We start from the raw sequence: 21,599 nt of genomic DNA, 5'->3' as shown, positions 1-21,599 counted from the left end.
CAACAGCACTGACATACCAGGTCTCCTCCCAGCAATAGTAATGCATTAGATGCTTTCTAAGAAAGAATGGTTCCTCTGCAGTGGTAGTCTACTTGCCAGATGAGTTATCACAGAAATTCACTTTGTGAATATACTTATTCTCCTCTGTTTTCTTCAGAAGTTTTTCTAGACATTTACTTGAGGAAAGATCAGGATAGATCACAGTTAGAAATTCTAAGATAATCTTACCACTTGAAACGTTGAATTGCATTTTTCATCTGTATTTTGTACTTTTGATATTAGATGCTTCAAATCCTTGTTTAAGCAACCTAAGGATGTACCTAAGAAATTGTTTCTGTGCATTTCTGAATAAGAGTTTTCATTCTCAGTCTTGTTTATTTATGTGTTTTGGACACACACTATAGCTTACTTTCTGCTACAGGCTTCTGTCCCACCACCATCATCTGTTTATTTTTACTCTTAAATGCATATTTGGAATTGTCACTTAAGAGAAAGCATATTTCGTCAACATCATTTTCTGTTCTACTTTACTCAGTTCTGTTTATTTTCTTTCCATATCTTCACTTCTATTTCTTTAAATATTGACTTAGAAATTCTTTAATTCTTAAGGAAGAAAAAAGACAGACATCTCTACTGATTTGTGGCAGGATTACTCATAATGTACTATATATGCCCATGCAATAAAATAAATTTAAAAACCAGATTTTGTTCTAAACCAAGAAAATCTACCACAAATAAAACGACAACAGCTTGTTAGCAGAGAATGAGAATATTGCTGTGGCACAAAGGTTTCTAGATTTTTCTAAAGGCATGTAAAACAATGAGATAGTGGTGTGAAAAGGAGGAATCTTCAGATATGGAATATGGAGGAAGGCTCAAGAATGTGAATTCACTTGGAGCTACTAAAAATATTATCATATTCCAACAGTAACGTTTTTATAGATTAAAATCCTAAGTACAACTGGCAGTCTAAGGAGAAGTTATTTGGAAAAGATGAGCCATCTTTTTATAAAATTGGTTCCGATTCTTTGAAAACATTTGGCTTCCATCTGCTACAAATTATGAAGGAAGCGCAGAATAGGTACAAAAGAGGGAATATTAATTATTCTTTTAATTCTTTTCATTGATTTATGGATATGATCTTATTTGTTTTAGCGTAAACGAACACTATATAGTCTGGTGCAATGAGCATATTTTTAAGTAAAAAGAAGATACTTCCCTGCACACTCTCTTTTACAGCTCCTCTTTTGGGTCAGCTTGTTCAGACATCTTTAGCCGGGTTCAAAAAGGCTGCAAGCAGCATATACATAACTTCATATTGTAAATCAACTATTTATTGATAGCACCCACAAAACGTAGTTAGGATTTAACATTTAATCACTACTGTGCTTGCCATCCTGACAAAGCACCTGATGAATCTCTGCTGGCCAAGCAGGCATCAGTCATGGGGGAAAAGGGCGATCTCCAGGGCTCCTGAGGAGGTCCCTCATCGTGGTGGAGCTGCCATCTTCTACCTCAAGCTGGAGGTCTGTGGCCTGAAAAAAATCCATTAATTGATCACGGAAATGCTTAGGACCTGGTTTTAAAATCTCTTCTTGTGGTGAATGGTATTGAATAGTGTGTCATTAATGGCAATAACTTTGTTCATCAGATAAGAAGTTCTTTAAAGAAACACAGCAGCACAATCCTGGTCTTGGCTCAGGAGAATGGAATCCTCCCATTTTCACAAATATGTCCAGGTTCAAAAAATGCAGTGCTATTTACATTCAATTTTCTTATAATCATCCACTCTACATTTCCATTAATTTTCTTCACTGATCTTAACTTCTGAAGATTCCTAAATTTTACATTTTTCTGAATACCATATTCCCTAACAGTAACAGCAGTGCCATTACTCAGTGAGAGTGATAAGCTGTTCTGTGTATTCTATCAGCGAAAAACCAGCATCATCTAGAACTAAACCTTAACTGAGAGATCTACTGAATATTACAGAGAAGATTTAAGAATTTGGAAAAGTCCCCTAATATTTGAAAGGAGAAGACTCACTCAGATATGTTAATTCATCTTGCTACATTTGTTCTAATACTGGAGTGAAGAAGCAAAATATTTATCATCTAATTTCCAATATGAACATGAGAAGACAAAAATTTGACTTTTCTTAAGAATGTCAAACAATTCCGATTTTGTACATCAAATATTTGCATTAATCTGAGACAAAATCTGAAGACCATTGTGTGTTTGTGAACAGTCTCAAAATAATTAGAAGGTGCTTAAAACCTCTTTCAATATACCTAAATAAACAATTTAAAGTAACAATTAAACTACACATCATTTGCAGAAAATTTTAAACAGAAAAAGAAAAAAAAATTTTGTTTCCCTAAGCCTGTTCCTCATTGCAAGACCAACTATTTGCAGTCTCCAATAAAGTATTTAAAATGTGAACACTAACCTCAGTATGCTTTACCACGTAATTTCTCATTTAATTTTATGTAACAGAAGAGTTACAGGTAGTTGACTCCTCTCCCCTTTTTCTTTTAGTGTTTGAAACTGTAGTTTTTATTTTGAATAGTATCACATTTTCCCTGACAACTCCATTTTGAAAAAGACTTTTTTCCTGAAGGCTTATTGCATTAAAAAATGTATTTTTTTTTCATATTTGCTCAGAATCTCTAGATTTCAACAGAAACTCTTACTGAAAATCCTGTTTCATTAACTTTTTTTAATGTATCCAGAAGAAAGTAAAACTAGCAATCACATCCCAGGAGACAGTGAAGTCCTCTCCCAAAAGATATTTTACAAGCTTATGCATTTTGCTTTTTTTTTTTTTTTAAGCAAATGGAAATAATGTAATCTGGTTAAATCATATTGTATATCTAAGTATAGATTGACCTTTCCATGTAACTTTATGAATGACTGAGAAGGCTTGGCCGGAGAGACAAAATGTCTGACATCTTTAAAATATGCTGGAGCCTACTTACCTTTGCAAGGTTCAGGATAATTTGCTGCCAGCCAACCGTGTCCAGCTGGATTGTGGCAGCACATTATAAATGACACATGACTTATGACATCAGTAAGTAAGTAAATCAGTCAGTTTGTGACTGTGCTCACAGAAGTTGGAGATTCCTTCTCTTTTCCGCCTGAAAGTCTGCAAACTTTCTCCCCTGTTTCGCCTCCCATTTTGAATTATCATAATCCGAGAAATACAGTTGCTTGCTGCAGATGTTTAGATTTAGGCTGACATGCAGTATTAGATTCTCACATGTAAGGAGGTGATGATTCAGACAGTTTCTACTGACACTTATAATAATCTTAATTACATGTGCTATTTCACGAGTTAGCTCCAGACTGCATCATTTGCCCTCTTAAGTGCTTTCTTTGGTGGTTGAAGATGGCAGAGCAAGACATGTCAAAACGGAGACTGCCTTTCTACCTGCAGGTCAAGTTGAGAAGAGAAAGTGTTCAAAAATGCTTCCTACTCTTCTCCTCAGGATTATTTCCTGCAGTTGGAACTTGGCTCAAAGCGGTCAGTGGTTGACAGGTTCTCCAGGCAGACATAAAACACTTGTAAGCAAAACTATATTCCAGGTGCAAGCTTAGTTCTCCAAGAGCAGAGTACTATTTCTGCATTTGGATTAGCTCTTGCACTGATGCATGAATGCTAAAGAAGCTTCCCACGCTTACTTCCCTCTCCAACCACACCCACACAAGATTATTGTGGACTAAGCTCTTCTACTTGTCCAGCAGAATAACTTCCAGGTGTCATGCTGACTAAGTCTTCAGTACTGGCACCCACAGGGTAAACCTTAGGTATTGCCTCATTGCTGTAGTAAGAGAGAAGACAAAAAGAATGATCAATTCTTTCCTCAGAACATCTGGGTAAGACATCTGTAGTATATTAGATGTGTGGTTTTGCTGGACACTTTATAGCCTTGACACAGATTCAATACAGGCACATGAATCCTGTAAAGTGTTCTACAGCAGAAAACTGCAAATTATTTTCTTTGTTATTTGAATATAATGGCCAGAAAGTAAAAGCAGTGCTTCGTGCTTTTTTTTTCTCTTAATCCAGATCCAATTTGTCATTCTCTTTCCTTGTTATTTCTGGTAAAGATGCAGTGCATGTATTTCTTTAGACCTTCTGTACAAGCCCTGATGACTCAGAAGCTTCCGTTGCTGCGGATGTTTTAAAACCTGAAATCGTTTAAGTCATAATTTCTTGTACTTCATTCTTTCAGAGACTGGTTCAAAGCCTGTTAAAGTTAAAACTTCCTTTTCAGCTCTGAATTGGCTGGTATTTTGGTCATTATTTTCATTTCGAGGGGAGAAGAAGTTTAATTCTGAATAACCACCTTGTCCTTTTTAGAGCATCTCCAAAGGAGCACGGAAAAGTGCAAGGTGCTGGATCTGCCATTTCCTGAGCTCCCAAGACATCGAGAGGATCACTTTCATTCTCTAACTTTTCAGCTCCCATCCAGCTCTCAGAAGGTAAATGCAGTCTCCTCTCAGACTAGTTTGTGGCCAAGGTGCCCATGTCCTCAACAACCTGGTCTTCTCAGCAGCATTAACTGAGTGCCTGGAACCACAGCGCTCAATGGGACAGTGCTTAGTCATTGACCACATGCACCCTGCATGAATTTTAATCCAGCAGGAAAGGCATGAGGCCACAGGAAGGTGCATGCCAGCCTTAAAAACAAAACGGAGCTTGCAGTCTGACAAACATACGGACAGAGTTCACAACCTCCAGCAGCATCCATAAACTGTACAATGGCAAATCCCTGGTGTTGTCCCAGGAGGGCATGCTCTGAGATGTATTTTCTGGTTATCTGGTGAGGCAGACAGGACTTACAGTGTTTACTCCCTTGCTATAAATGAACCTTGGGAAGCATATACAATTTGAAAAATTATTGTTTTCACCTATTTACCGAATATATGCATGTATCCAGCCCTTAGAATAATCAGTAATGAAAAGTTTATAAATCTGAACAGGTTCAGAAATGGGAATAGCAATAAATTTCCTTCTGCATGATGAAGGGATAAAACTTCTACTTCTCTGTGTCTATTTGCATTTCTAGTTCTATTTTGGGCTGTTTTCAGGGAAGGGAGGCTGTTCCCTAATCAGTGCTGACGTGACTCGATCAAGGTCACTGTCTCTAGGCCAGTCCTTAGGCCTCTTTTATTTAGAAGTATAGGCACAATTTCTAGATATAATGCCAGCTCTGACTCAAAGATGCTGCTAGGATCAGTAATTACATTAGTTTAATTATACAAAGACCAAAAAAGTCTGATGCAAACCCTAGTCTAAAGAACAGCTCCAAATGATTCTATTATTGAAATACTGAATCAGCAATAGCAACAGTGATAAACATATGGAGGCAAAGTGTATGGTAGACAAATGACAAAGACACATTACATACTCTAAAAGCACTTGCCAACTAAAAATAGGTCCAGACACTACATTTGGATTTCTTTGGGCTGATTCTTGCATTCATGTGGTATAAAACTATCTTCAGATGCCTCCAAATTACATCCATACAAGTATTCTTTCTTTCCGAAAACCGGTTAGAAATTCAGTGGGGTCTACTCAAGCACATAAATTATGGCAGAGTTGGAACATAATACCGCAGAAAAGAATGTTCCCCAAAATGCCTTCCAGTGCTCAATGATACCCATAAGCTGTGGTGGGGGAAAAAACCCAATAAACTAGCAACTCTCAGACTGTGAAGAAAAGATGAAAGAGATGTGATCCATAATACTGTGAAAATCTCTGTAACACCTTCTTTCAAGGAGAAGGAAAGCTGTGGTAAAGAACAAAACAGAAGGCACTGCTTTACAAGCAAAGATCTCTGGCTATTTTTGATTCACCTTTACTAATTTTTTGCTCAACACAAACCACTTTCACTATAAAACAAAATATGATGCCTCTGTATTGTTGTTATGTAAATTTTCTTTATTTTTATATTTGATAAATAGTGTTGGAATAATGATTCTTGAAATCTCTCTCACAACAGACTTGATTGACAGCCCCCTAAGTGCTGTGCCTTTTATAGTGTAACATAATTGACAACCCTTAGGTAGCTGGTGTATGCAGTCTATGAAATGAAGTGTGTTCGTTCCACATTTGAAGAAAGGTAGGTGCAATGAAATAGTTGTTCTTATTATTAGCCTTTTAAAGTAGAATTTATGTGTTTGCATTAAAGAAAACATGACTTCTGGATATATCAGCCTCAAGCCTTTCAATAGTGATGAAGAAGATCAATGCAAAACAATTTCTGTGTCAAAAAGCACACACATGTCATAAAATATCCGGAAATTACTTAACTGGAACAGAGTTAAAATACTGCTGAATTGTCTGCATTTTTAACATGCATTTTGGGTTTTTTTTCTAACACATACTGATCAGCTTCTGAAACACAAAGCTTTCTGTCAAGCCATCCTTCTCCAGTGCTCTCCCCAGCCAAGAATTCCAATTTTTTGTTCAACGCTGGACCTGGGTGTTCCTAAACTTCCCTGGGTCTAAAGAAAATCCAGAAAGTGCTCCTGGTTAGGCCCTGAGAAATGTTCTTGGCGTGCGGATACTCTTAACATCCTCAGACTCTGCCACCCAACCACTCAGCCCCCAGGCAAGCACTGGTGATTGATGCCCCTTTTGGCACATGTGCCCCGGAACTTCAGCCAAAGTACTTACAGCTTAAGATGGGAAAGAGAATAGAAAATAGTTTATAAGAAGAATAACTTTAGTTCAGAATTCCTAAACAAATCTATTCTTTTATTTATGTGTAGAGAAAACTTAAAAAATTTAGGCATTTCTTCAGGAATGGATTTGGATTAGGGAATCTTGTGAAGTTTTAACTCTCCTATAACTATTTGCTTTGTCTTCTGATGCATGAAGTCCCACCATCTCTGCTGCAGGTTAGCTTGTTCTGTTGCAAGGCAGAAGATCCTGCTACATCCTCCATCATGTTCTGACCTCTTCTCCTGCATGAGTTTCTTTTATATCTAAGCCTAAGATATGGTCTTCAGTTCATTACCAGTCAGGAGACTTTATCAGGGAAGTATCTCTGTGTATCTGCCCTGTCTTTATACTTTTCTGTAAGCATCTATCACTGGCAAAGGGAAGCCATCAGGCTCAATGGACCTTTGGTCTGACCCAGTACTGCCATTCTTGCCCTCTTTTCGACTGCACGAGGCAGTAAGCTGGACAGCCACACATCTCCATCACTGTCACAGGGACACCTCTTCCTCAACCAACTGGTTTTCATGCTACCTATACCAGTAATCTGAACTCATGCTATCTACTGCAAAAGAACGCCCTGAATCTCACTTCAGGACTATCTGCATGTAGGATGGTAATGTAAGCAATCAGCAACTTTGGACTGAAGCTCAGCCTTAGGTTTGTGCTCAGGAATCTGCACATACTACAGATATGTCCCTCAGGCTCTCCCCTGACCCATGCATGTGACAGGCTCAGCCTGGTTTCCTCATTTTGCATTCAGTGATTTTTCATTTCAGAAACCTCAAGCCCCATACAAAGGCATCATTTTATTAATGTCAGGCCATCCCTCAAAGACAGCACTCCAAAGCTTTTATCATCCCAAATCATATGCTTACCCTTATTACCCAAGTCTAAAAACAAAAGCAGGTAATGTAATGTAGGCAACAGTCCCCAGTTCTGTCATTGCATAGACCATTTTTAGCAATCTACATGAGGAAATGGGCAACCAGGTTCACAACTGGAACAGGTCTCCAGAGTTGGGCTCAAAAAGGACATCCTGCCACACAAGTGACTAAAGTTCCTCAGAGTGCTTAGCAAAGTATTGGGGTAGTTTACATGGATTAAGTAAGCACCTACAGTCTGTCAACTAAATGCAGAGATAGAAAAAGAAGCCCTTTGGAGTTAATCCTGGAATAAGTAGATTAAACATGGCTTTCTTGCATTTCCCTCTACCTCCGTCTCAACAAACTTTTGACAGAGGGATGGGGTGTAGGTAGCTGAGCATGTAAATAACCTCTGCTCATTTTTATCCTACTTTGGTTTGTGCAAAAAACTGATTTTGAACTGGTGAACCCAGACTCCTGCCATTTGTGCAGAAGTAGCAATCCTTCCATTAGAAGGAATCTTTCTGAAACATACTGGCTGTGGCCACCACAGAAATACATTTCCCTCAAAGCATCCCAACTACATGCACTCCCAATCAGTCTAGAAACTACTCACTCAGGCATCTCTGTACAAGTGTCTTCCAGGGGCAAGCAAGCCCAGGTAAGCTTTTTGGCAACAGCAGGATTCTTGGGAAATACACCTGAAATCTTTGCAAAAATCTTGCACCTTGAAGGGGTAGCCATTAATTTATAAGGGCTGACAGCTGTAAGGATCAAAGAGAGACATAACATGGCCCCTGTCTTTAATTGCTGAACTCCACATACACCAAGGTCTTCATTCAGCAATATGCAAGAACAATTCTGTAACCTCCAGCTGGACTGTATGAACCCCAATATCTTTGAAATCATGCTCCAGACTGCAAAAGCATTCAGGATTTTTTTCACAGTGGGCATGGGAGTAGACACATGTAGGAAGTCAAGGGCGTTGAATTTACATCAATTAGCTTCCAAGTACAGGTGGACGATACTTTATAGATGTTCTGCTCCTTAAATTTAATTTACAATTAATTACATGTAGCAAATAAAAAACCTTCACCCAGTGGCGTGTTGTTTCAGTAGAGCTGACGGGTGAGAGTTAACAATTGCTCAGTGCAGTGAGGACTGAGGAGCTCCTCTGCTGCTGAACAAAGCCAAGCTGCAGGGCGACAGATGGCAGATGAGATTCACCACGGGCCTTGAAAAGGCTGTACCCATTGCTGGCATTCTCCACCCCTTCAGCTCTGCTGGTTGCTTCAGGAGATGGGTCAGTGGGACTGTGACTGTGACCCAACCCCCTTTTTCTCTTTTGGAGAAACAGCTGGTAACCAAATGCCATCCCTACGTATGTTGTGAACGAGAGCATGGCTGCAGTTCCCAGTGCTTGGCCAGGTGTGCACAGGAGACACGTCACTGCTCTCCTTTGGTGCAATGTTCATTGCAATCATTTGAGTGTATCCCTGTCAGTGAAACCACTGACATTTTCATTTTCACAGTTGGCAATTGCAAGAATAAATGTACCTTTCTAGGCAGATTCTTCTTGACCTCCCTGCATGGATGACTTCCCTTGCCCATGGCCAGTTTTCTTACAACCTCTTTTATATCCCAGGGGGAAATAATACTTTTGTCTGTGTGGGGGGAAGCAAGGACCACTGTGAAAAACTAAACAGAAAAATAAACCTGGAAAAGCAGAGATTCACTTCCAGAATTTCCTCCTAAATAGTAACTGCTTCTAAAAAGAAGATCCCAGTAAGTCTAAAGTAGAACTTTTTAAAACTCAGTTTTTAATTAATTTTCACTTTTCCTGTGGTAGAAAACACAATTGACAAAATCCGTTCACCTGTAAGGGTGTATCCTATGTAACTTGGGGAAATGAGGAACACTCTCAGGCTCTCAAGGTTCAGTGTCTAGATTAACATCACCCTGGGAGGTGACAGTAATAACACTGACCTCCCCTCAGCAAGACCAACTGCTGCATCTCTAAATGTCATCCAGAGACGGGCAATGGAGCTGGTGAAAGGTCTGGAGCACAAGTCCTGTGAGAAGCAGCTGATGCAGCTGGGGTTGTTCTCCCCCTACAGAAAAGGAGACTCAGGTGTGGCCTTATCACTCTCTACAAGTCCCTGACAGGAGGTTGTAGCCAGGTGGGGGTTGGCCTCTTCTCCCACGCAACGACCAACAGGACAAGAGGACGTAAGTCTTCAACAGTGCCAGCAGAGGTTTAGGTTGAACATTAGAAGGAATTTCTTCACAGAAAGGGTGATGAGACATTGTAATGGGCTGCCCAGGGAGGTGGTGGAGTCACCGTCCCAGGAAGTGTTTAAGGAAAGACTGGACGTGGCACTGAGTGCCATGGTTTGGTTGACACGGCGGTGTTCAGTCATTGGTTGGACTCGATGATCTCGGAGGTGTTTTCCAACCTAACTGATTCTCTGATTCTGTGATTACTTTTTTCCATGGGGAAAAAACCCCAAACACCTGAAACATCCAAATAAACAGTGCTGGGGTGAAATCAGTAACTCCGACGCGATTTTACAGCACCAACGCGTAACCCTCGCCCTTTGCCACTGCCGCGGCCCAGCTGCGTGGGCGAGGGGGCAACGCGCAGGCGCAGCTCTGGCCCCGCCCGCCAATGGGAGGGCGGAGCGGCGCGGTCATGGCGGCGGCCATGGGGCGCGTGTTCTGGCTGTGCCGGCAGTGGGGCGCGGGGTCGCGCGCGCAGGTGAGAGCAGGGCGCACGCGGGAGGGGTCGGCGGGGGTCGCGGGTTCGCGTCCCCGGCCCGGCTGTCCCTGCCGGGCTGTCCCTGCCGCGGTGACATCGCATGGGAGGCCCCGGCTGGACCCCACTGTGATGCTGCCTCTGCCCCCGGGGCTGCGGCAGCGCCGGGGCGGGGAGTGTCGAGTGCTGAACTTGTTTTCCTTGATGTGAAGCAGAAGCAGCGTGGTTAAGCCGTGATTTATTATGTGTATCTCACTAGAATTAACAGAGGCGTGTATAGAGCGAAGGCAGCACTGAAGTACTTTTAAGATGGCAGTTTTTAGGTTGATGATTTTGAATGACAAACTAAAACACAAGAAGTTCCACCTGAACGTGAGGAAGAGCTTTTTTGCCTTGAGAGTGGCAGAGTGGCACTGGAGCGGGCTGCCCAGGAGGTCGTGGAATCTCCCTCCCTGGAGACATTCCAAACCCACCTGGACACATTCCTGTGTCACCTGCTTCAGGTGACCCTGCTTTGGCAGGGAAGTTGGACCAGGCGATCTCCATAGGTCCCTTCCAATTCTAACTATTCTGTGAATGATGTTCGGGCGGCATGTGAGTAGGTAATAAGTCATAGAACCACATAAAGGTTTGGGTCGGAAGGGACCTTAAAGACCATCTAGTTCCAACCCCCCTGGCATGGACAGAGACATCTCCCTAGAGAGGTTGCTCAGGGCACGTCTCTGAATATCTGCAGTGGAGAGACAAATGTGCTCCACAAGTGCGGTAACTTCTGATTAAACAGGATCACTTTGTTTTGAGAGGTACCGGTGTTCAGCTGATTGCCATTTAATTAAAAAGCTTAGCTGCTGTCAGTATTGTTTGTGCAGGGGTATTTGATACACCTGTATATATATTTAATCAGTAACCAGCAAGTAGATAAAAAGGCCTGCTGGTAACACTTTCAAGTTACAAAGTAATTTAGGATAATAAGGGCTGTTCGTGACTGAACTAAACCAAACTATGCAGTAACAGAAGATACATGCAGTAAGGAAATGAAAGATAATACCGGAAGGAGCAATTTGAACTGTTTATATTGGTTACTTCTAGATTAACTTTACCCATTGGGGGGGTGAAGGCCTGGTGCCCCTGTGGGTAGTTCTTTATGCAGCAGTCAGGAGTACGTGCGCTTAAGGTGTGGAGGGAATGACAAAGAGAATAAGACTGAAAATACTCTAATGCTCAATTTCATTCTCAGTTTGAATAGTTTGTGTTGCTTTAGTTATCCTATATCAAAGGTATGATTATGACAGTAACTTGGTTTTCCTGGCCAGGCACATGCCTGAGTTTCAGCTGAAAACGATTTGTGTTGTAAATGAGGAAATGATCTCAAAGGAGGAGTCACTGTAGAAGGTAGGGCTGGAAGGGACCTTGAGGGATCATTTGTCTGCTCCTCTTGCCACCAGAGATGGGATCAGTACAGGATAGCTTATAGCTATATACAGATTTTCTAGCTGTCTGTGAACCAAAGGATATGAAGGGAACTAATGGGAGACAGGGTCCAGAAAACTTAGACACTCTTCTTTCCATTGGGTGTAGTTAACTTGTGAAACTGTTTGGTGAGGATATTCAGGATATTAAGCATTTATGTGAATACAAAAAGCAAGTTGAGAAACTCAGAAGAAAATTCCACTGAGGATCATTAAAAACAAGATATCAGCATGTCTGAACTGCAGATTGCTGGAAACTAGGCAAGTGCCTTGGGAAAATTATCACTGCCTGTTTATCCTTTGTGCTCTGATACAGACTGCTGTTGAGGACAGGGTAGTAAGTTGATGTATCCTTGTTCTGACCTTCTGTAACAATTTCTTACATCAAAAACTTATCTGTCCTTACTGTTCAGAAACTTTTTTGTGGTGCTTGCCCTGAAAATCCCTCACAGTAGTTTTAGTTCATTACTTCTTGTCTCTCTTAGTGGAGGGGGAAAATTTCAATTCCTTGGTTTTTTTTTTTAATTTTAAAGTGTCTTGCACTGAGAGAAGAAATTGGTGAGAAACTTTGTAATTCCAGTTCCCTTAGCCTTGACTGAGCAACAGATTTAGTTTTCTACTCTTCCAATAAGCAAACTGCAGAGATTTAGTACAATTTATAAAGAAAAAAGGGTCTAGCTTAGTTACTATCAGTCAATTCTGAAGTAATTGAATATTTGTTGTCAGCAGAATAGTTCACAGTGCCATACATCCTGTTGAATTTGATTAGGTTGAGTACTTTATCTAAATCACTGTGGATGGTATATGTGCTGATATCAGAAAGAGATATTTCTTTGATGGCAGTCTTTCAGAACTGCATGCTTGAAATGGAAAAGCCTTTTTTGCAGTTGTTAACTAAGCTAGAGTTGAAAAGCCTGTTACTACTTGAAAACTTGTGCCTCAAAACAATCAGATATAAATTCTCTTCCCCATTATGCACATCTGATACTTGCCATATATGTATACATTTAGAGCTATTTTGTTTCCCCAGTGTACCAGAAAACTTAATATGTAGGTTTGGTCTAACATGCACAGAAAATAAGTCTTCTGGAGGGGTGAGATACAGTTTTATAGTTACCTGTCAAAGGACTTAATTTTGAAAAACAAGTTTCTTCTGATGAAATACTTTGTGAAATTTGATATAAAAAGTAATATAAAATCACTTATGCATATGTGCATACTTGTGATACTTTCTAATGTGTTTTGCAAAATGCTTCTGAAACATAAACTTGATACTGGTCCAAATAATTAGTTTGTAGGCCAACTGAAGTCTGAGATTATATAAATGTTTTTTTTTAAGTAAAGCAATTAAAACACATTTTTGTGAAACAACACACTAGAAATGCAACACTTGCCTATTGAGCAAAAAGCAATTTTTTAGAAACTGGGATGGCTCTGAGCATTTATATTCTGTATGATTGCTACATAATATGTTTTTCTTGTACAAGTGATCAGAGGACTGTTGTTGGTGTCTTGCATGTCTACTGGGTTCAGTAACACTGGCTGTACCAGTAACTGGAACATTGGACAGCTTTAGACCAACTGAACAACTTTAGTCCTACGTGCTGATGTGGTTATACAGCTCCACATCTCTTACTGAAGTCCTGTCCTGGAGATAACTTTTTAGTGCGGATTTGTTTGTGCACTGTGTGGTTTTGGAAAAGGAGCATATTATTTCAGGAGTACTGTTAATAAGCATTATTATTATCATTATTATTTTAAAAATGGTGAGGCTGCTGTCTGCAGTAATGCTTTATGAAATGTGTAAGAAGTGAATGCAAACCTCTGTGATTTCCTCTACAAAGCAGAGTAGCACGCTTTCTTGTATGACTGAAATGCCAGAAGCATTTAACTGTGCTTTGCAGTTCCTTCCTGTGCCACCCATGAAACAGTGCTCTTATCCCAGAAGAGGTACCCAATACAATAGATATTAATTTGCATAAGAGGCTGTTTTCTAATTATGAACAGTTTGTGTGTCCAGGGATTTTCGATTAGTGACGAATTGAAACTAGTGAAGAATATGAATAGCTTGAGGGAAGGAGGACAAAAATGAGAAAATTACAATAGAAATTGACAGGAATAAGATGAACGCAATCTTTTTTAAAGTATTCTGTTTAAAGCATGCCAAGAAAGCTATTTTGGGCCAAGTAATAAGGAATCATATGTTCATTAACAAGAATTACAAATAATTAGTTACTATTTAGACAAGTAAGACAGAAGATGAATTGAATTCTTTCCTGAGGAGTGACTAGGAGAGAATGGGGAATATGTGGAGATACCTCTGCTTTTTTTTATTGCTTTATAAGGAAATCATCAGAGCCTTGCCTGTGGAAAATGTGTATATTTAAAATTTTGATTATTTTTCTTTTAATTCTGCATATGTCAGTGTAACCTCACAGAAAACATGAATATTAAAAAGAAAAGAAAAAGGGACAAACTAGGATTAGCATTACAATATATATATATAGATATATATATATAAGCTGTGGAGATAATGAAGCAGCAACAGGCTCTTCAGCATCAAATTCTACCTTGACCTCTTCTTAAATCTTTTGTGGCAGAAGTTTTGGTTAGTTTCCTGAGGTGCATACCTTGGGGGACAAATCTTTATCTCTGTCAGATTGTAAAAGCATAGAGGGTCAGTTCCTTCTGACTTATGTGACCTTATTCAAAGATTAGTTTACCTTCTGTATCAAACCTGATTGAATTCATAGGACCCATCCTGCAGCCCAGGAATGTGTTATATACAGGTTTAAGGCAGGATATTGTAGTCTTAATTTCAAATTGAAATTTCAAGTGGGGTTGTTAGATTTTGTTTATTGAAGACTGAGACAGTCATAGATGGGTAAATTGATCATGAATAGCTTTACATATGTGCAGCAAATTGGATGAGTTGGATCAGTCCATCCTGGGTTGCCAGATGTTCAAAGTACCAACTGGGCTCTGTGAAAGTACAGAGAAGAGCTGTTTTTCGTTTCCTGTTCGTGTAGGACTTGACCGTGTAATGCAGAACACCAAAAGCTTCTTGTCACAGGAAAAGTTCCTGTAACCCGACTGCATTAGTAACAGAAGGTGGAAGTTTGATCTGCATTTGTGTTTGTCTTGCAAATATATCCATGTAATCTTGTTTTGATGAGACTTGTGGTTATAAGTGGGTTTTGAGATTACTGTCATATTTGTGTTAGTTACAGGAAGGTAGCAAGTATTTTATTCTATTCTTGTTAGCTTAACTCAAAATGTTCAGCATGTCTAAATTGTGATCTGGAGAAGACAATTCTCATGACTTGGAGGACATTTAATAATTTCAAATACTACGTTTATTTTATTCCCTGTAATCAGAACCCTAACTAGTTCACTTTGCTGTGTGTGTTTGGGTTTTAATGTTTGGCTGAAGGTATCACGGAATTACAGAATATGCCAAATTGGAAGGGACCCACAAGGATTATCAAGTCCAACTCCTGGCCCCGCACAGGACCATCCCCAAGAGTAACGCCATGTGTCTGAGAGTATCATCCAAACGCACCTTGAACTCTGTCAGGCTTGGTGCTGTGACCACTTCCCTGGGGAGCCTGTTCCAGTTCCCAACCACCCTCTGGGTGAAAAACTTCTTTCTAATATCCAACCTAAACCTCCCCTGACACAGCTTCAGGCCATTCCCTCAGGTCACCACAGAAGAGAGATCAGTGCCTGCCCCTCTTCTTCCCCTCACAAGGAAGTTGTAGACTGCAATGAGGTCTCCCCTCAGTCTCCTCTTCTCCAGGCTGAACAGACCGAGTGACCTCAGCCGCTCCTCATACGGCTTCCCCTCAAGGCACTTGGCAGGTAGACTGAGTTGGCAGCTCCAGGAGTAGCAGGGGCAGTTGAATAATTTACTCAAAGAAATTAAGGTAAAGGGAGGACTCCCCTCTACTTTCTGGCTCCCAGTTGTGTGTTTCAGCCACCTTCTTGTGCCAGCTTTGACAATTCTCAGAGCCCTCTCTGAATTACTCAGACTTACCAGCTCGGCTGAGAGCTGCCCACTTCTTGGGATGAAGCAAAAGTTAGTGTTCTGCCACATGTAGGGAGCTGAGCTGGCTTGTAGAGGAGTCCAAGTGCCAGAACTCGCACAGGGCAAGTGAAGGGAGTGGAGGAAAGAATGCTGGCAGGGGTGGACTGTGAGATGGGCTCTCTCTGCCTTGTGAAACTACTGTCTGCTCACAAAGCAGATTTTGAAAGGGCGGGAGTGAAGCATTTCAGGGTACTATCTGATGAACAGAACTGGGCATTTTTCTGAATCAGAAGTGATTCTTTTTCTGTCTCTGCTTTTCTGTCCCACACTGCCTTCTTTCTTGTGATTCCCTCCCTCCCCCGCCTACAGAAGACCACACAAATAATCAGTTCTCATTCAGTTTGTGAAATAATTAAGCTGTAGAGGACTTTAATACTAATGTTGGCGAGCCAAAATAGTGCATAATATTGGCACTCGGCCAGAATTGGGACATTACAGCTCTGTCAGTGAAGCTCCTGTTTTCTGACAGAGAGCTCGATTGAAATTAGTCATCTTAACTACTGATTGTCTTGGCAGAAGTAAGACCAAACCTGCATCCTGCGAAGATCTGAAGATAACTGTCCCCTGAGTTTTGGCCTCTGAGCTGGTAGAGTGCTTGGTAGTATTTGCTGGTGAGAACTGCCCTACTGGTTTTTCTAGTTGTTCTACTTGAGACAGTGAAGTAGTTTAAGAACCATTCTGGCATTACCAGTAGGAAAGGAGCACTCCATGGCCTTTCCAGAGCCTTTAGCAGTATTTGGTCAGTGGCTTCTGAAATACCACTAGGGAGCTGCCCCACATATTCTTTTCATACTTTGTTGTGGGAGGCCTTTAGATGAAAGCAAAACCTGCATATTTGCTGATGGATTTTTGTTTTCTTTTAAGACTGGATCTGTTGATCAGTGCTGTCCTTTGCTTTTGCAAATGTTCCTGACATTGGATACTACATTTGTTTCCATCAGAAAAATCTGAACTAATTGTAATGTGTGAAAATGTGCAATTTTTAGAATATTTTTATCTGTTTATGGACATTAAACTGTTGGAAGAAAATGGTTTAATGAGTAATGCTACTTTTCCTCACTTATTACTGTAATGTGTTGAATCTTGTTATAGGTATGAATAGCTTGTTATATTCATTTATTCATTTTATTTAGAGCTCACTGTGCCAGAAATGTAAAATAAGTCTCACTGTTGTTTTATTTATTTTTTCAGATGTTAAGGCTGATCTATACCACTACATCAGTGCAGAGAAAAAATGTAGGAGCCTCAGGACCTGAAAAGTACACGGAGGCATTTATTAAAAAACAGATTGAAGAGTTCAACCTAGGAAAGAGACATTTAGCCAACATGATGGGAGAAGATCCAGAAACTTTTACCCAAGAGGATATTGATGTAAGTACAGTTGCTCTGTTGGAGAAGTAATTTACTGTAGAGTTTCAGATATTGAAAGCACTTCACTTCAGCATGAGCCCCTCAGCTCTCCGTGAATTTTAATCAAACTGTCAGAATAAGGAAGAATGCTACTATACATTGCAACTGTGACTGTGAATAGAAATTCTACCACTGCTACCATGTGAGGTCAGACATCACAGTATAGAACTGTATGCTATATCTTGCTAAAGCACATGAGGTTCTTTTTAAAAGTACTAATGGATAATACCTTTGATCTGAGGTTATAAGAGGCACTGTAGAGGTTTATGTAGCATTTAAAAACGCTTACTCACAATTTGACCTGCTGTGTATATTTAGGGTTTTCTTGTGTGATATGGTGGGTGCTGCTAATGTAAATTAAGTTTTATAGGGTATTTCACAACCAACACACTGTTTAAACTTAAGGATTTGAATACAGACATGAATTTAAGCTCATATCAGTATCTACAAATATACTATTTTATTGTCATTCCCTCTCATGACTGGCAGATGGGTGGCCTCCTCTTTCTCTCTGTCATTTAGCCGCATGTAAAGATATGCTCCCTATCACTCAGAAAAATGTTTTGTTGCATAGATTTTTTTTCTTTTATGTCCTACCTGGTCTTCAGTTCTGTCATTTCTGTCTTATTTTATCACACATCAGAGGCAGGGAAGAGAAATGTAATTTGGTGACATTCACTCTTAGGTGAAGCTGCATGAAGTCCTGTGGCTGAAGTTTTCTTTGCACAGCAACAATACTACTACTATTAGCCATGGCAGCTCAGTGTATCAGTGGGGCCCTTAGGACAGGTGTAGTATTGTGGCAAGTGCAAAGAGAGAGGTGTCCATGGTTTAGTTTTTTTCAGGGTGAGAAGACCGTTTGTTACCTCTCTCAGTGGCAAAAATCTATCTCCACAGCTGTGTCCATGTAAGAGGTCTTGACGGTGTACTTATTACAAGAAAGAACTACATCTGGTGATGTACTCACTACTACGTGGTGAGACAGGCTGATTTCAAACATGTTTGAGTGGCTTCAACGCTAAGTTCTGAAAACTACTCTGAAAATAGGCAGCAAGGCAGAGAGACACAGAGTTAATGGCTTGTTGAGAAAAAGGCTGAAAAGAGACTTGAGTTTTATCAGGTATCTGAAAATCCATAAAGGAAACTTGATTTCAAGTCACAAATCCATAGGAAATTAAGCTTAATGAGTACAAACCTATGCGCTGATACTGTGTCTACTTTCATTCAGAGTTGTAGGTATTGTTCTGCTCTTCTTCAAACAAGTGCCAGGGCAGAGACCCTGCCAGTCTCAGTGCAGAGTGGATAAGGTCAACAGTCAAAATATTCATCGAGGTCAGCAGTAATAGCAGGCTGTTTCCTTCACTGGGTTTTTTATTTCTGTACAAACTATAGAATTTTCTTCTCATGTATTTTTCAGATGTTTTTTCTTACCTTTAATGACCTTTATCTTTTTGAGTTACTTTCTTGTAAAGTAAGCATGCACAGACCTATCACCAGAATACCTCCCATGTTAATACAGTACAGTGATGATGCTGATAATTCAGTTTGTCTGAAAGGTTAATGGTAGGAGAATGCATTAGTCTGTAGTCTGGCATCCTTCCTTGATAGGGTCTAGGGAGAAGGCTTATAAAAAGCAAGACTGCAAAAAATGCCGAATGGCCATGTCAAATTAGTGGTTTCTCCTTTGTGAGTCCATAGCACTGTGATCATTTGCACAAAATTAGCGGAGCTCCACCATTAATAAAAGCAGACTCACTCTGGAAATTAGATTTTACAAATGCAGTGAAGGTGACAATTATGGGACTGCTTTGCAGACTCTGTTACTGAAAAGATGGAGAAGTGGAGCCAAAAGAGTAGTGTTTTGTTTGGTGATACCAAGTGTCTGCCCTACATGTTTGATTTCTCCATATTCTGTCAGGTGTTGGGAAATAATTAGTGTGTAATAGTGTCTGCTATGCATAATTAAATTTCTGTTATAAAAATATAAAAGCTCCTTAAGCACTGGCAGGAGAATTATCAAGCTTTACATTTTGAGCAGCCATAATTCTTTCTGATGAGTGCTTATATACCTCCATGTCTTCTGTTAATCAGTCTTTGCAGTGTATTTCAAAAGTAGACATCATAGGATTCTGTCCTTCACTGGAGTTTTAGGTATTGTGAAAGTTTTAAATGGGAAAATAAGTTGACTTACTTGCTAATCCTCTGGATGTTGTGGAAGCAGAATTGCCTCTTACTGATGCTTTTATTTAGGAATGAAAAGTTAAGCTGTGTATTACAACAGTATTTCTGGAGGAGAAAAAAAATCCAGCAAATTGATATATAACTCTGCACAAGTCTACCAATTGCTTTTTAATTGGTATTATAGACCTCACTCTGAAGCTAGGATGTTTTATTCTCCTATGTGTGAATATGTGCTATGAAGTTTTTCTAATTGATTTGCTTTGCCCATTCCATTTGATGTATCATTTTTCACAATATTTCATAATTTGTGCTCATTTCTAATGAACAGAGTCGTTAGGACAGGCATGTCTAAGTACAACTGACAGCTAACATTAGGTGCCAGATGCAGTTTATAAAGCTATGTAGAACTGCAGAGAACAGTTTAAATAAATTAGCACCTGTACATTAGTCTCACTTGCTGGTAATTTATAAGCGAATCAGTAGAGATGACATTTAGGTAAGTCATTGATCAAGTTAACAGCTGCATACCCACTGTCCAGCTGGGATACCTAATTAATAGAGATTGCAGTCCTGACCTAGTGCTTTTCCCCGTTTGAGTCCGTAATCCTTTTATTTTGTGATTTAACTTTGACTTACAGTTGTAGTAAACAGCCCACAGTCATTTTCTGCTGTCAGTTCTGTGATATTCCACTTTAAAGCCCAGGAATCTAAGTAAGATTAATACAAGAAGAGCATCTTAAGCTTCATGACCTATTTATATGCCAGTATTTTTATTATTCATTTTTATGCAGTCACTAAATGCTCTCCCAGATATGAGCTCATCATAAAGCAATACTCTTTCCCCATAAGAGTTAGTAAAACTCAAAAGCTAAAGAGCTATATTCATTTTCTCTTGTTGTCTTGTGACCTAATAGATTGTTGTCAAGCAGATGGAATAATTTGATTATAAAATAAAGGTTTTCTCCACTAGCATATATACTGTTGGAAAAGTACCAGTAGGATTGTTAACTATGACAATGTTAAATATGGAAAGACTTAATTCCTCATAAGGTGTAGTTTCTTTCAAAACATTAAGACTTTAATGAAAAATAAGTTCAGTTGCTTTTACAAGTGGCTCAGCACATCTCATTTCTAAATAATGTTCAAATTTTAGCAATGCAGAGTGCTAGAAATGAGTCAATATTGGCATATGTGAAATGTCAGAAATGTTATTCAGAACAAAATGCATTTCTGAACTTCCTGTTGTCTGCAAGAAGAGTATCTTGTCCAGCATTGTCCTTACAAGAAATAATTTATTTTGTATTGTTTTTTAAATAGTTGAAGATAGAATGCTTTTTTCAACTCCTTTTTATTTTTTTTCCCCAGTGGAACCAAACTCTGCATCAGTATTTTCTTACTTCTGCATCAATCTGAGATGATGACTGCTGTACTTTTTTAAAAATTCTTTGTAATAATGTTCTGTGTTTTGAAAAGTTGAAATGAAGATGGAAATAATGTCTGTTTCTTTCAGGAGGCTTTTTGCCTTTTTTTTTTTTTGCTCTGCAAACTAGACAAGACAATTTTGTTTTGAAAATTATTAGATCGTATAAAAATAATGTAATATTAAAAGAAGGTAGGTTTTTCATATAAGGCTAGTGCATTGCTTTGTTCATTTCTTTTTTTTCCCCCAAATGATGCAGCTAAAATGGTATGTCACTTTGAACTTGAAACTTCTTTCTGTCCAAGCTAAAATTCAGCTTTAGATAAAGTGACAATGATGAGGTTGGTTTGAATAAATTTTAATAGTTAGTTTTTAGAGGAAGATTTTAGATGTGTCATTGATTCTTTTGTTGTTGTTGTTAACTTTTTCTGTCTTGTTAAATAAAACACTCCCTATTTCAGAGGTAGCATTTTGTGTCCCATTATTGTTTCATTGATTCCTGGGTTTACCCCAAATATTCTGAATTTTGGATGCTGAAAACTGTTGAAGAATACTGCTAGCATGGTTTGAAGGAAAACAGCTGTTCCAGAAAATATCTTGGTCTGAGAAATGATGAAGTACAGTGACTAAATGATGTGATTCAAGAGGCACGGTTTCAGAAGGGAAGTGGCTCTCATGATC

At 39.4% G+C, this 21,599-nt stretch overlaps 1 protein-coding gene and 1 long non-coding RNA gene across 3 annotated transcripts in view; one reads left to right on the top strand and one right to left on the bottom strand.

Annotated features, from left to right (window-relative positions):
* Positions 1 to 1,322: 1,322 nt before the first annotated feature.
* Positions 1,323 to 10,267, bottom strand: LOC116782622. Its single transcript, XR_004355274.1, has 3 exons — positions 10,174 to 10,267; positions 2,979 to 3,821; positions 1,323 to 1,535 (listed from the first exon to the last, which is right to left on the bottom strand). It is a non-coding gene; the product is annotated as an uncharacterized LOC116782622 (long non-coding RNA).
* Positions 10,263 to 21,599, top strand: part of MRPS9 (mitochondrial ribosomal protein S9) — a 33,352-nt gene continuing 22,015 nt past the window's right edge. Inside the window, exons 1-2 of one of the 2 annotated variants that reach the window (XM_032679434.1) lie at positions 10,263 to 10,354; positions 17,099 to 17,278. In XM_032679434.1, coding sequence (XP_032535325.1) covers positions 10,265 to 10,354; positions 17,099 to 17,278 — 270 coding nt within the window. In that variant the 5' untranslated portion in view covers positions 10,263 to 10,264. Of the gene's footprint in view, positions 10,355 to 11,974; positions 12,082 to 17,098; positions 17,279 to 21,599 lie in introns of those variants that run through there. The other variant, XM_032679435.1, reaches the window with a different exon arrangement.

Source organism: Chiroxiphia lanceolata, chromosome 2 (genome assembly GCF_009829145.1).
Source record: "Chiroxiphia lanceolata isolate bChiLan1 chromosome 2, bChiLan1.pri, whole genome shotgun sequence".
In the NCBI taxonomy this organism is placed as follows: Eukaryota; Metazoa; Chordata; class Aves; order Passeriformes; family Pipridae; genus Chiroxiphia; species Chiroxiphia lanceolata.
Note: the sequence above shows the minus strand (reverse complement) of the source record. Positions and strands in the feature narration are given on the sequence as shown.